The sequence below is a fragment of the Aptenodytes patagonicus genome, chromosome 8 (genome assembly GCF_965638725.1).
Source record: "Aptenodytes patagonicus chromosome 8, bAptPat1.pri.cur, whole genome shotgun sequence".
Classification (NCBI taxonomy): Eukaryota; Metazoa; Chordata; class Aves; order Sphenisciformes; family Spheniscidae; genus Aptenodytes; species Aptenodytes patagonicus.
Genome location: NC_134956.1, coordinates 11872556 through 11887007, shown reverse-complemented (window position 1 = coordinate 11887007; position 14452 = coordinate 11872556). Strand labels below are relative to the sequence as shown.

The 14452-nt window shown below is 38.5% G+C and overlaps 1 protein-coding gene across 2 annotated transcripts in view; it reads left to right on the top strand.

Moving 5' to 3' along the window:
- The window catches only part of EEFSEC (eukaryotic elongation factor, selenocysteine-tRNA specific), a 128378-nt gene that overhangs the window by 20974 nt on the left and 92952 nt on the right, over positions 1-14452 (top strand). For both annotated transcript variants that reach the window (XM_076346374.1, XM_076346373.1), the window contains exon 2: positions 13646-13853. In XM_076346374.1, the coding sequence (XP_076202489.1) occupies positions 13666-13853 (188 nt within the window). In that variant the 5' untranslated portion in view covers positions 13646-13665. The remainder of the gene's footprint in view (positions 1-13645; positions 13854-14452) is intronic.

Sequence of the window (14452 nt, the reverse complement as noted above, 5' to 3'; positions counted from 1 at the left end):
TAAACTTCTTGAATCCATATAAAGATCTGCTTAGATCACATAATTTAGCCTTGCAGCACTGGTTTTATTGTGCAAATAAACTATCAGAAATTGATTTATAAGCTAGTTGTTTCATAGACGTGCCTGTTACGTATGACTGTTATTGTCGTAGTCTGTATTCCTTCACAGCATAAAGCCTTCAGACACGGCTTCAGTCGTGCCTGTTAGGCTGTTACAATCAGGTACTTCTAGTCATGAAGTTTTCCCCGATTTAGTAAAGGCAAGGTGGGATAATTTGTTGATTTCTACCTGAATGCATCATTAACCATTACAAGAGGGGAAATTAGGGTATGGGTTTAGTGTCTTTTTTTTTTTTTTTCTCCTTTTTGTAAATCTTATTTTTGATGTAAAGGCAGTTCTGTCGCCAGCCAGTCCAGCATGCGTAGACTCTCCCCCCTGCCATAAAACAATGAGCACATTCAGGCACAACTCGTGTTTTCAGTTATTAAAAAACGGAGCCGTCTGTCTCTGCCTGTGACTTTAATCTTTAAGCCTTTATTCCCTGTACCCCACCCCCTCTTTCTTTCCCCAACCTTTTGTTTGTGAAGTGCAAAGCTACAGGATATGTGGGCCTGGAGTTTCTGAATGTATTGTACATTCCCCTGGCAATTACAGATGTCTATAACCCTGACTGATGTTATTTCAGTATTGTGGAGGGTGAAGAGAAAACTAAAGAATGCTTTTTTTCTTTGCCCCTAGCAGGCTTTAATTTTTCTTGAGGGGAGGGAGGGGAAAAATACGTAAACTCTTAATTTCTTTAAGAAAAAAATCTTGTTCAGCATCCCCAGATGGAACATATCTGAGAGCTGTGCATGAATCTTCCCATAGCCTACCATAACTCTTCTTTTGGGACAGTGTGTTGCGTGCAGTGTTGTAAAAAGTATGATAGTACTGGATTTTAGTACAGAACAAGCTCCTTGGTGTGGGGTCTGTGACCTTGGATACTTTATTTCAAAGCCAGAGACAAGGTAGCTTAGGGCTTGATATGCTTTAAGAGTAGCATCACATTAATTTATTTCTAGCTTTACATGGAAACTGGGTTTTCTTTTTTGTAGAAGAATGATTTAGAATCTGATGAATTGGAGATTTACTTTTGGACTGGTGACTTTCAGAATTGTTCAGGGAAATTTATTTTTGTTAGTCTCAGAAATATGCTCTTGATCTATACAGGATTGAAAATCAATTTCTTATTGGTGTTTCTTGAGCTATCTAAAGCTGCAGGTGCACTGTAAGATTAATGTACTTGAATTGACAGAGAGGTGGAGAGAAGAGAATCTAGTAGCAAATCTCTGTGATCAAGGTGTTAATTTGCATGTTTCTTGGGGATCCCTGCATTTCATGATCTTTAGGATAGTTGGCCTAAAGCTTGAATTTAAGTAGAGAAAAGTTTAACAGAGTTGTGAATTTCAAGGTAGTTCGGCAGTATCTCTAAGGTCCAACTTTCATACCTATACCTGTTTTCTGACTGCATGCAAGCTGCTGTTTATAGGTTGTGCAAGTTCAGAGTTTTGTGTGTAAATGTATATTCAGGTCTGTCTAGCTACACCTGGTGTGATGGTAGTCCTTATTTCCTATGACTGCTGCATGAAACTTTTTTAGACTGATCTTTCAAAGATACGGCAGAAGAATGAACAAGAATTCACAGTGAGATATCCTTTGGCTAGGCAGGACTTTAAGAAGTTAACATAAAAGATAGATAACAGTAAGACTTTTTTTGCTAATATTAATGTGACTAAAATATGCTTAAAGAAATTCTAACAGACTTTCTAAGATGTTCATAGTTCAGTAGTTCTCCTAAGCACCCAGAGGGAGGCAATAGATACTCTGTAGTAACAATTCTCCAATCCTTTGGGAGGAAAAAAACCAACTAGTTGGTCATTAAGCATAGCACATTCTTTTTATCCTGAGATAATGAAGTACTCCAGTTGTGTATTGCTTGTGCAAGGATTTCTGAAATGTGCTATTTCTTTTTGTATTACAACACAGGCACGGATGTGATTGAATCCTAGATATGCTAACGTAATGATATCATCTTGTAAGAATTTTAAAAGAACCTGAAAAGATGAAGAGCTGAGTGTGAAATAGCACTGATATAGAATAGAATTTACAGAAACTTTGTAGTTATTGTTCAGGTGTCTGTTTTTCTTTTCCCTCTCTGAGTCCAGTACTGGGCCTGTATGTAATAGTATAATCAAATACATACAGAAATATGAACACATTGGTTAGGAAACATTTCTGTTAGTTGTATTGTTCTTGGAAAACAGAGTGTTAAATTTCTGAAAAGCTAGTGCAGAAGTTCACTGCCTGAAGTAGCTAACTGGTTTGAAGGAAAATATGTCTGTCAGTACTGTTTGCCTGTTTATGCACTACTCTCCCTGAAACAACCTTGGAAACTATATTAAGTTATTCCAGTCATGTTTAACGTACCACTTTTCTCTCTCCAGTACCTGTTTTTGTATGACTGTTGTAATTCATAATGATAGGCATACGAGTATATCCTACTGTAGGCTGAAGCCTTAGGACCCTGTAGTATCAGGGAGGTAGCAGGAATTTCCATGACTGTAGGTGCTGTAGAGGCGTTCACTCACTATTTGTCTCCACACTCCAGTGTTTATCATTAGTGGAGAAACCTCAGGTGCAGTATTCCTGAAGCTGGGAATAGTCTGTTTGTCTGGTGTGAGCTGAGTCTTTAGAGATGGAGCAGAAGACTCCAGATGTGTGAAAGTCTGGTGGAACTGGGGATGGGCTCATGTCCTCATTCATGCAGATTCAGTGCCTTCGTAATTCTTCTGGATGCTTGGTTCCTTTTATACTGTTTAGCTGCTACTTTTTCTTTCTGGTCTTGGAAATAGCTTCAAAGACAACGTCTGTCTGTACTCTTTGAGAGAGGGAGTGGGCAGAATGGTCATACCTTGTAGTCCATTTCTTCCCCAACATATTTAGCATTATTGTATGCAAATATATTTACTTTTTTTTTCTTTGAAACTTGGTGGGAGATCTTGTAGAGAGCAAATGCAAAGCTGATGTGAGTCAAGACTATAAAAAGGGTATTTTTTTTTTAATCTTGTTTCTTCTGACCTGTTTGCTTTTCAGTGTTTACTGTAAAGACTTTATGGACCTTCAGGGACCAGTTATGGTCACTATGTAAGACCCAAGTATAATGTTACGTTATGTTCAATTCTTCAGAGCGGTGCAGAAACACGTGTGGCCTTGATACCAAAGCAAAATACCTCTGAATAAGAAGTCTGAAACTTGAACTAATCACTCATCATGCCATAGGAAAGCTTACTAGGACCTTCAGCACGCCGTATTGTCTGAGGAGGTCAAAGTGGGGTTTTACAAGTATCCTTTTTTTATTTTGCACCTTTCTTTTTCCTGAAGCTTGAACACACTGTGTTGATTTACTGTACAACTTATTGCCATATTGTTTCAGAAACCTTGTTTAATGAACTTCAACTCTAGACAGAAGGAACAGGGCACTTCATTGCAAACCTCTAATTTTGAGTCTGATATGAATCAGTGGAATTATAGGTACCATTTTCATGTCATTTGGGAACCCAGAAATTTGACATGACTTTTTCTCGTTGAGATATTTTATAGTCTGGATGCCAAATTATGGAACTGAACCTTTTTGTGCTAGGTGTAATACAGGCATGTAGTGCAAAAAAAAAAAAAGGTTACAACCCAAATGGCAACAACGCAATTGTTTTCTTCTGTGCTTTGTTTTGCTTTCAAGTGTATGAAATAACAGTTTTTCCTCCTATATGCCATGGATGGTACTCCAAGGATGATAAGCTGTATAATGATGTTCAGTCTAAAATGTTAGGTAATTTTTACACTCGTTTGTGCAGTATCCTAAATATTTAACTTTCCACCTTTACTGGTATCTGTATTTGCATATACATATATATGAATGACACTTTAAAAAGTTAATGTTTGCTAAATAATTCACAATTTATGCACTTTTGACTTCAAGCCAAGAAAGAAATTAATGCAGCTGAAATACCATTGTGTTGTGTAATTCAGCAAATGCTAACTTTTTTGTAGTAGTGTCATGGTTTTTCTTGTTACAAAGCAATGTTTGTTTACTTTTCCTATAGACAATGAGCAGAGAGCATTCTCATTTGTGGTGATTTTCTGGTTTTCTTCAGAAACATTTTGAAGAACAGGAATTGAAATGCCAGACCCTAGTAGTTAGTCATCTAATTTGCTACATTTTCTTTGGAAACAGTCAAAGTGAATGTTTCAGCGGGTCAAAGCAAGAAAGTCAATGATTGAATGAAGTGTCCCTTGCTTTAAGTTTCATCCTAATGCCTCATATGCAGGATAAAAACAGAAATATTTTATGAACAATGATGCTTCATCCAGCTGGATGTAGCTTTAAAAATCTTAATTGTGTAAATATCAAATCTGTATTTTCATTTGTCTGAAGCCAAATGGTATCTAGCAGCACTGAGTTTGAGGTGGTTGTGCTATTTACCATTATATAATTGGTAGTGCTCTTTTATTAGAGGTGTTTTATTTCCCTTTTCTTGCTCAGCTTCATGTGCTTTTGTCATTGTATGCTGTTAATGTGGATTTTTCTTTGTAAATGAAGTAGTATGTGAAGAACTTAACTGCATTTATTTCTGTTTCCTTTTTTTGAAGCCAGTTTATCTTTCAGATTCCTTTTTCAGAAAGTGATTGGATCTAAATGCAGTATTTTATTTCATTATTACATCTGTCGTGGTTTAACCTCAGTCGGCAACTGAGCACCACCCAGCCGCTCGCTCACTCTCCCCCTGCCCTGGTGGGATGGGGGAGAGAATCGGAAGAGTAAAAGTGAGAAAACTTGTGGGTTGAGATAAAAACAGTTTAATAATTGAAATAGAATACTACTACTAATAGTAATAATAGTAATAATAATACACAAAGCAAGTGATGCACAATGCAATTGCTCACCACTTGCTGACCGATGCCCAGCCAGTCCCCGAGCAGCGGCCCCCCCGGCCAGCTTTCCCCCAGTTTATGTACTCAGCATGATGTCACATGGTGTGGAATGTCCCTCTGGCCAGTTTGGGTCAGCTGTCCTGGCTGTGCCCCCCCCAGCTTCTTGTGCACTTCCAGCCTGCTCCGTTGGTAGAGCATGGGGAGCTGAAAAGTCCTTGACTAGTGTAAGCACAACTTAGCAACAACCAAAACATCGGTGTGTTATCAACATTATTCTCATATTAAATCCAAAACACAGCACTGTACCAGCTACTAGGAAGAAAATTAACTCTATCCCAGCTGAAACTAGGACAGCATCACATATACAGTCTAATACTTTACCTTTTTTGGCTGCTTCTAAACATAAAACAATTTTGCATTGAACAGCATGTAATGACTATGTCTTTCTGCAATTTTCTAAAGTAATAGCACTAGTTTTGTGTAAATACATGTGTACTTAAGTTTCTTCCAACACTTCCTAACAATACGTTGACCATTTATTCAGCTTTAAGTTTCTTGGAAATTCCTCAGGCTGCTGTGTCATGAACAGCTTGGCCTGCAGCAGTGTCCTGTCCCCAGAAACAGGCGGCTTTGCTCTTTCCTTTTTTCTCCCTTTGCAGCTCCTGGCTGTTTGGTCCTGCTGCCTTCCTTGTGCCACTTCTGGCTCTCCCTGGAGCCCTGTGTCAGCTGGGTCACCTTGCTAATCTAGAGGAGAGCTGTCTGGTGTTGCTGAGTTGAACTGACTGGTCTGAGCTTCAACTTTGCCTTTCATCAGACCCTCCATGAGCCATGGGAGACCTGAATAAACACGGTGCTGAGGAAGCATAGATGGGAGCAGAAACTTCCCAGCTCACAGAACTGCACTGGAAAATAATACATTGAGAGATGTCAAGTCAATAGCTCAATACTAATTTTTTGTCTGTGACGAGGTCAAGTGTATCTTTTTTTCTCATGTTTTCAGTGTACCCCACCTCAACAGGCAAGAGCAGGAGGCCTAGGAGTTATGGGCTGGAATGCCCTGCTGCTCCCCTCACACTGCAGCTCCTGACCCAGAAGTCTGACAGTTCAGATGTGTTTCAGAGAGCATGACCAGAAGCATGCAGTGAGAAAATTTTTTCAAGTATTATTTAATTTGTAGTAAGAATAAAAAACTTGGAAAGAGGAAAAAAAGGACTTTAAAATAATTGGTCTGTAAGCATAGTTGCTCTGCCTGAGGCTTACCTTACCATAATAGTGAATTACTCTAGGTCTAAAATCTCCAGGTGTCCCTAGAAAATGCCTAAGGGCAACTCTCTTGTTCTACGCTCTTGTGTGTGTTTGTGGTTGATTTTGTTTAAGTGATTTCTCTCTTATAGCACTGTCTTCTCATTAAATAGTTCAGGTTGGAAGGGACCTTTGGAGGTCATCTGGTTCCAACCCTTAAAGGTGGGCCAGCCACCTCTAAGTAGGCAACTTTTAAGCTAGATCAAGTTTCTCAAGATCATTTAGGGCTTCATGGATGGCCTACTGTACAACACCTCTCTGAAGAGGCTAAAGGCAACATGGGACACTTTACATTCTGTAAAGTCTTGCAAAGAATCTTGATGACCTTCTTTCTTCCTGTGTTGTAATGCCTTTTTTGAGGGAGTTTTCACTTTCAGGTTTGTTTTTTTTTTCCCCATAAGTCATCTGTTTAAATAAGCTTATTCGTATGCACAATATTGTAATAGCTGGGTCAGCATATAATAATAAATTATTGGAAGAGATGCCTCAGTCTTTCTTATTGTAACCTTCATTGGAGGCCTTATCAGGTTTGTCCGTGCTACTTCAACATGGCCAATCAAGCTTATTGATGTACTGTAATCGTTACAGGCATTTCCTCCCTCTGAAGAACACAGACTTGTTTCTGATGTAGTTAGAATGTATTCAAACAAGAAAGATCCTTGGATGACTTGACAAAGGAGAGGGTAGAGGCCCTCATTGCCTTTATCCTCTTCGGGACAATCTTGCACACTGGTTCATCTGGGAGATGAAGTATAAAGTATATTCCAAGTGGTTTTTTGTGTGAAGTCTTTTACAAAATAACCCTTTTATTTCTCTTATTTATAATAAGAGGTTAGCAATTATCTCTTTCCATCACTTACTATTTGTAGTTGAGTTGAACTCAGAATTACAAATAAATAACTGTAAAAGATGGGTTATTTGTCAAACAAGAAATGAACTTCTAAGAAGTATGCCCTTACGGTCATCCTGCTTTCTCTTTGTAGCTCTCAGTTCAGGAAAGACCTTAGTGGCTGGTTTTCATTTAAAGGGAATTTGTGCAACCAGCGGTTTCTTTATTGTTCAAAAATCAAATATAATGCATATAATTCTAAGCTTTACTGTGCATTGAGAAAGACATCTTGTGGGTTGCCAGTCTGACCCTCACTATCAGAGATGCTCTAAGCTATCCGGAGGTTGAAGCTGCACAGCTCCCTGTTTGTGCTTACAGCTGCTGAAACCTTTAGGAATGGCATGCCTGGGAAATGGTGGTGGGACACTTGAACTCCACGAGTTCCTGTTCTTTTCAAAGTGTTTCCTAATGAAAGTTGTGGTATCAGTTTTGATCCACGATTTGCATTGCTTTACAGAGGGTTTCTTCATGTGTAATTCATGCACTCCAGTTGTGTGCATGTCTCTTTCCCCCCTCACGCCTCTTTCTGTTTAAATTTTGGGAGATTTTCTATCCCATAAAACATCTTCCTTATTCATCACAATGCCTCCTCTAAGGTACCTAGCAAAACCCTGTGTGACTTCTAGCATCTCCCAAGGTGTTAACTGTATATGAAAGTAGAGAATAATTTAGTTGTTTCTGAATAAACATTCTTAACAAAAAAAAGGGGGGGGGAGGGGCTAGGAAGGGGGAAGTTTCATACTCTCTGCATGATAGAGACAATATTTCCTGACACAGGAGATACTAACCTCAAAGAATTTAAAATAAAACATTGATTTTATTATTTTTTTGAAAGGGGAATAGGGGAAACAAAAATGGTAGAATAGTCAGTCTTTTTATCCTATGTGCAGATGAAATTGATTAAACCTTAAAAACTTGCCTCAGTCCACCCGGTTTATTAATTGAAGAATTTCCTCTTCCCCAGAATGGGAAGTGCACATTAAAACAGTGCTTTGCCCCTGAGTAGCAATGATACTTGAGAACGGTACATTTTCTACAATCCTGTTTTCTCTTCTGCTCTAGAGGAAATCCTAACATGGTAAAAAGCATATTTTTTTTTTTTAAAAGTAGTATGTTTAAGGAAGTCCTCTTTCATTTCCTTGTAAAGCATGAAATCAAATTATAGCCTATGACCCACAATTATTTTATTTTTACATTTCAAATTCCATTTTCTGCTTCCTTTCGGTGCATGTGAACAGGAGTTGTACTGTTTGTGCAAAGTCATCTAAAAAGATTACCACAAACAGGACAGGACGCAGTAGCTTAAAGAAGCCACAAGTCAGAATCTGTGCTTGTGGTCGTGCTTGTGTGGCATGCATAAACCTTCCGCTCATTCACAGTGGGACTTGACCCCTCTTCCCTCCACTAGCCCAGGTTTTATTGTTTGGAGCCAAGTCGGCTTTATATTGATGGATTATGGGGAATCTAATGCAATACTAAACTTATGCTTACCAAAATAGTAGTAGTTGTAAATGCTCTAATAGTCTTAATTTACTTTTGTTGAAGAGAAAACAATTGAGCCTTCTGCCTTTCAATGCCCAAAGGCATTGAAAATGCTTTTTGGTTCTCCTTTTCAGTAATGCTGAAATTGTTAGCGAGTTGAGGGCTTGGAGTTTATAACCTAATAGTTCTGAAAGTGGGCATAGTGTACGCATATAATAAAATAGTAATAAGCTTTTGGAACTGATAAAGTAATATGAGACTGAAATGTTTTAGGTTTTTTTTTTTTCCCTAGACCTAATAATGCCCTCTTTAATTTACTGTAACCGTTGCACTTTGCTCTATGGCTCCATCTATGCTCACTCAATCTGGGAGTCTGGGTATGTAATTTACAAGCATGCAACAGGCTGTCCAAACAGAGGGGGTTTTGAGTTCATGTGCATGCAGAACTGCAGCAACTTCTGTGATGGAGGTTGAAGGAGACTTGTTATTTAAGACATAATGTTCTGTTCCAAAATAAACATGGCACTGATAGTGCTTTACAGTTTTTAAAACTCTACAGCCTGCAGGTTGGGTACTCGCATGGTGTTTCCCTGTGAATGCTGGTGTAACAGATCTGGGTTTACTAATTGTATACTTCTGTGTAAGGATCTGAGACAGTAGCATGTAAACGTTGCAGAGTTTGGACTTAAGCGTCTATTTTAGCTTCAGTGAGCAAAATCAAGTGTGCTTTATTTATATAAGCTGTGTGGAAATCAAAGGTGGGTGTGATACTACTTAACATATGAGGAGTGAATCTAATGCAGGGGATGAAAGCGTGCAGCCTTGTTGTCTAGAACTCTGGCTAGGTCTTTTTTCCTATTTCAGTAAAGATTTGAAGATACAATATACTAAATAACATAAATGCAGAGAATGCAATGAATTTTGTCCTAAAAATTAAAAGTTCATCAACAATACATATATTTTTTTTTTTTTTAATGCATGCTGTTCTTCTGGGTCATCTGTCTTTTTGGGTGTCCTCAGACAGCAGCTGGGGAGTTCTTTCAGGACCAGGAGTGAGAGCTGACTGTGAATGATGTGCTGCATGTGGTATTGTTTTGCTCTTCCCTTGGAGAAATGGAGCTGATGGCCAGTTTGGGGAAACTTTGTTGCTGCCTTCTGCACTTTTGAAACTTGTTGTAATCTATGACATCTCTGATTCAACTAGTCCAATGAATAGAGAGTAATAAGTTACTTCCCTCATGACTGTTCATAATCAGATACCCCCAAAATTCAGAAGCAAGAGTGGGTTGGATGTGATTGTTCAAAGCAGGGGCTAGACTCTTTCTTTCTCTTCTCTGTGAAGATGTTTTTGTTAATACCTGTGAGTTCTGTGTTCCCTGTTGCTTTTGTAGTACAAATGAGTGCTGCTGCCTCCAAGTTTAGCTGGTGCTTCTTGCAGTCTTTTCTCTGTGATGCTGTGCTGCTGGTCTTGTTGCGTTTTTCCTGTATCTGGCTGTCATCCAGATTCTCTCTGTTCATGTGTTATCTTTCTTGTTTGTTTTTCTTCACTCAGACTATCTACTTTACTTTGGTTTTGTGCTGTGGTTTAGCTGCTTATCTTGCAATATAATTCCCATCTTTCCCCACCCCCTTGTGTTTTCTGATGACAACTAGTTTGTTTCATTTGCTTTTTACAGGGCTACATCTGAGCTGTATGTCATCACACAAAGGATACTCTGATAGCTCATGTTTCATTTTCAAGCAAAGTGAGAAATCACACTTCAGGAGGACTCTATCTTTCTGAATGTTCTTGAACACCTCATTCATAGATGAAACAGCAAATAAAAGTTTACACCCCTGTTCTTTCTGTAGGGGAAATCATTTGACTACCTTAATTTAACTTTATCATTGATTCCATGTGACCTGCTTCAATGCAGATAAAATATTTTTCTGGATTGCTGTGCTTCCTTATATGCAGACCTGTACTTTGCATGTCTCTCTGCTTTGTTCAGATTAATTTCAAGGTGTTTGCCTGCTTTGAGGGCTTGAGGAACACTCATCTTTTCCATATCACTCTTAACTGTGTGGGACCATATCCTGTCTCCTTTTTTTGAGAAAAAGCAAAGTGTTTCAGTTCCTTTTTGTTCCATTTCCCACAAGAGCCCATGGCAGGTGTTCTGTGGTCGGATTGTGCAGGTTTATTGAGTGATATTGTCACCTTCTTTTATTCTTCTTGGTTTTGGAGTCTTTGCTTGGTATGGTTGTAATATTTTTATGCCTCAAAAGGTTTTTCCAAGTGACATTACATACATGAGAATACTCTTACATAAGCCATTCTCACTTCACTTTCCCTGGTTAAATCTTGGTCTCTGGTAAAAAATTCTTCAGGAGCATTGTTCCTTTTTCAGGAACATTCAATGTGGTAGTGAGTTGATTGATTAATAGTCTAATAGAGATTATTTAAATTGCAAATATGAAGTTAGACAATAGTAAGTCTGCTGTTACTATTTACATGCTATGAAGAAAAAGTGTACTGAATGAGATGTTCCATGTTCTTTGGAGGGGTTTATAGTTTTGTCACCTTATTACAAGTGACCTGCCAACTCTCCTGATCAGAAATGTTACATTTGTGAATCCCTGTGCACTTTGTTTTGATTTCCCTAGATACTTCATTTTAGTATTTAATGAACTATTATGTGTGAAAAAGGGCAACTAAGGAAATGGGTTGTAAAATGTAAAACTGCCTAGGAGAAGATTGAGGGATTGGGAAGAAGGTGAATCGTCAGAGGTGGCTTATTAAACAGCTCAGAGAGTTGAGGAACTAAATCTCAGTGTGGTGGGTGTTTTTTTTCCTTGTTGCCCAAGGGTCCTGTAAACTTGAGCATTCATGTCTTGATATGCGTGAGTAGACATGTACAAAACACCCTCGTGCCTCGGGGAGAATGCAGTTAAAGTATTTCTGTCAATGCTGTCCTGATCTTTCCTTTGGTTCCATGACTGTTGAAGTGCGGTGGCTTCCCACCCTGCTTGGGTGCCAGCTCTCCCCCTGCCATGCTTTCGGTTCCATCTTGCAACATCTCTTACAAACTGTGGCCAGTTAGCATGTTACAGATTTCGAGGAGGAACGATAGTTGTACTGAGGCATATATTTGCTAACTTGAGTATGCTGCTGTTTCCTGAACTGTAATGTATTTTCATCTGGAGTGTCATGATAAGTTTTCTGGGGTTTCTGGAGTCTTTCCATGGACTGTACGGTTATTTTTCCTTTGTTCATCTTCTCTTTGCTTTGAGATGCCCTGAGGTAGACACTCTTGACTTTCTGGCAACTGCGTTGATGATTTTTACGGCTCTTTTAAAGTGTTGCTAATAGATTCATAAATACTTGTAATTGCTGTATTTGCTTTATAACAGGTGTATTCAAAGCAGTTGATTTAGTGTTCCAAGATAGTGGCCCTTGTACTGAAACTACATATAACAGTTTCAGTGCAGATTTTGTCTCCTGTTGGAGGGAAAGATACCACACCATATATAACACATCTTCTCAGCCACTCCTTCAAGGCCACATTCGGGTCTGGTTACTTTGGCTTAATTCTGGAGCATGAGGATTGCCATGCTCTAGTAGTCATAACAGAAGTTAGCTAAAACTTAAGCTACAGCATTGTTATTTTATTAGATGCACTTTTTATAGTATTAATAATCAGTTTGATGGTTTGGTTTTAATTATTAATGCCCATTCATTTTAAGGGTGTCACCTGCGTAGTAAGAATTACTGTGTGGTATAGTTTAATGCAAAATACGGGTGTTGTATTAAGTTTAAAAAACCCCTGCTGTATGTACTCACAAAAGTGCATGCATTCTGATTGTTCAGTGTTTTGTCCTGCTTGAACTATTTTCATGCTGTTCATTCCCCTTGCTTCCTGTCCTTTAGGTCTGCACTTCTGTATGGTGTATAAAGTCTGAGTCTCTTGTACAGCCTTGATGATGTTTGTGTTATAATTTAAGCAAGTTCTAAATTAGTACAATTCTTGAAACAATAAAAATGAAAAATACTTTTGGAGATATAAAGTCTGTCTTCAATTTGTCACAGAGAGGTAATTTGAAATTATTCTGCATTGAATGAATGAAGATTGTGCAGGAGCTTTGGAAATGTCATGATTATCCAACTAGCGCTCTGAAGGGTTTAGCATTCATTATTACAAGATGAAAGCTTTGGTAGGTTGAAAATAGTCATTTATAACCATAATTTTTTTTTTTCTTGTTGTAGCTCCCACCCACTCATTCACCCATGCACTTCAACCTCAGAATGATTTCCTATCCCGAGTTCATGGGAATTACGAACAAGGGTAGCTGTTGTCATAGCCATTGTAAAAGCTTAAAAAAAAAAAAAAAAAGTGGGGGGAGGGGAAGGTTGGAGAGGGCAAAGGAACAAGGAACAGTTGTATCGATTTCTCATTCTTCTGATCAAAAGCTTAAGGCAAATATTAAAAGTACTTAAATTCAGAATGCTGCAGTTTTGCATGATGAGGGACTGAGGGTTGCAGGCGTAGTTATGCAGCAAGGAGTTGGCTGGTATTGGGGTTGCTCGGAGTGTGCAACTGTCTGCAGCATTGTGTGTTACTTTGGCTGTACTATGTTCTTGCTTAGCTTCTTAGGTTATCTTTTTGAATTGAGGCTAGTGTCATGCTTGTGTTGCTACAAGGGTAATTTTCTTTTTTATCTCCCCCCCCCCCCCCCCCCCCCAAATGCAGTGATAATATCCTTAAACTTGAACTGTTAATATGGAGGAACGCGTAAGCTATCACACACTTCCATTTTATTTATGATCCAATGGTAGCATATAATAGCTTTGGTTCCTGAAGTGTTACTTTCAAACATAGCCATGTATTCGATGCTTACTTTGACTTGTGTTTCGTTCATATTTTTGGGTCTTTGTACATATACTGATAGTTTTTTTGGAAACTATTTGAGAAATTGATGCTTAATCTTTTTATGCTGCTGCAGTACTGACTCTGAATTCTCCTCCAGGTGCCCAGATTATTGATTTGATGATGCTTGTAATAGATGTGACAAAAGGGATGCAGACGCAGTCAGCAGAGTGCTTGGTAATCGGGCAAATTGCCTGCCAGAAGATGGTGGTAGTTCTGAACAAAATAGATCTCCTTCCAGAGGGGAAGAGACAAAGTGCCATTGAGAAGATGACTAAGAAAATGCAGAAGACCTTGGAAAATACTAAGTAAGTTAACAATAATATTAACAGCTAACTTGTAACAAGATGTTTAACAAAAATAATTCACCCATGTTTCCCTTCCAACATGCTTCTAAACACACTGAGACATCTAGCAAAGATGGTGAGAAGAGGGTGGAAAGATTACCAGAAACTCAAATGCAGTCATGAATTTGCATCTGCAAGTATCACGTGTAGAGAAATATTTTCCTGTAACAAAGCTTTTCAGTTTAAAGGGCTGCTTGGAGTTCAGACTGGATAAAACAAAGCTAGAATATCCAGGTGAAGAACTTTGTTGTTGTTGTTGTTGTTGTTGTTGTTGCTGTTGGTTTTGGGGTTTGGTGGTTTTTTTTTTTTTTTAGTTTATGGGTTTGAAACTTTTGTTGTGGTCTGCAAGTCTTTTTCACTCCAGAGAAAAGAAAGTATTAGGGCTTTTCCTTAACTGAGGGTGAAAAATGCAATTGCCCTAAGTAGGGAAAGCAGAATGATGGAAGTTTATGTAATGTGGCTCTGGCAGGGATGATGTTTGTCAGTCCTGTTTAGGTAAATCAACTGAGGTACCTAATGAATGAAGTGCAGTGAGATTCATGAGTGGAAATGTAGCTGTT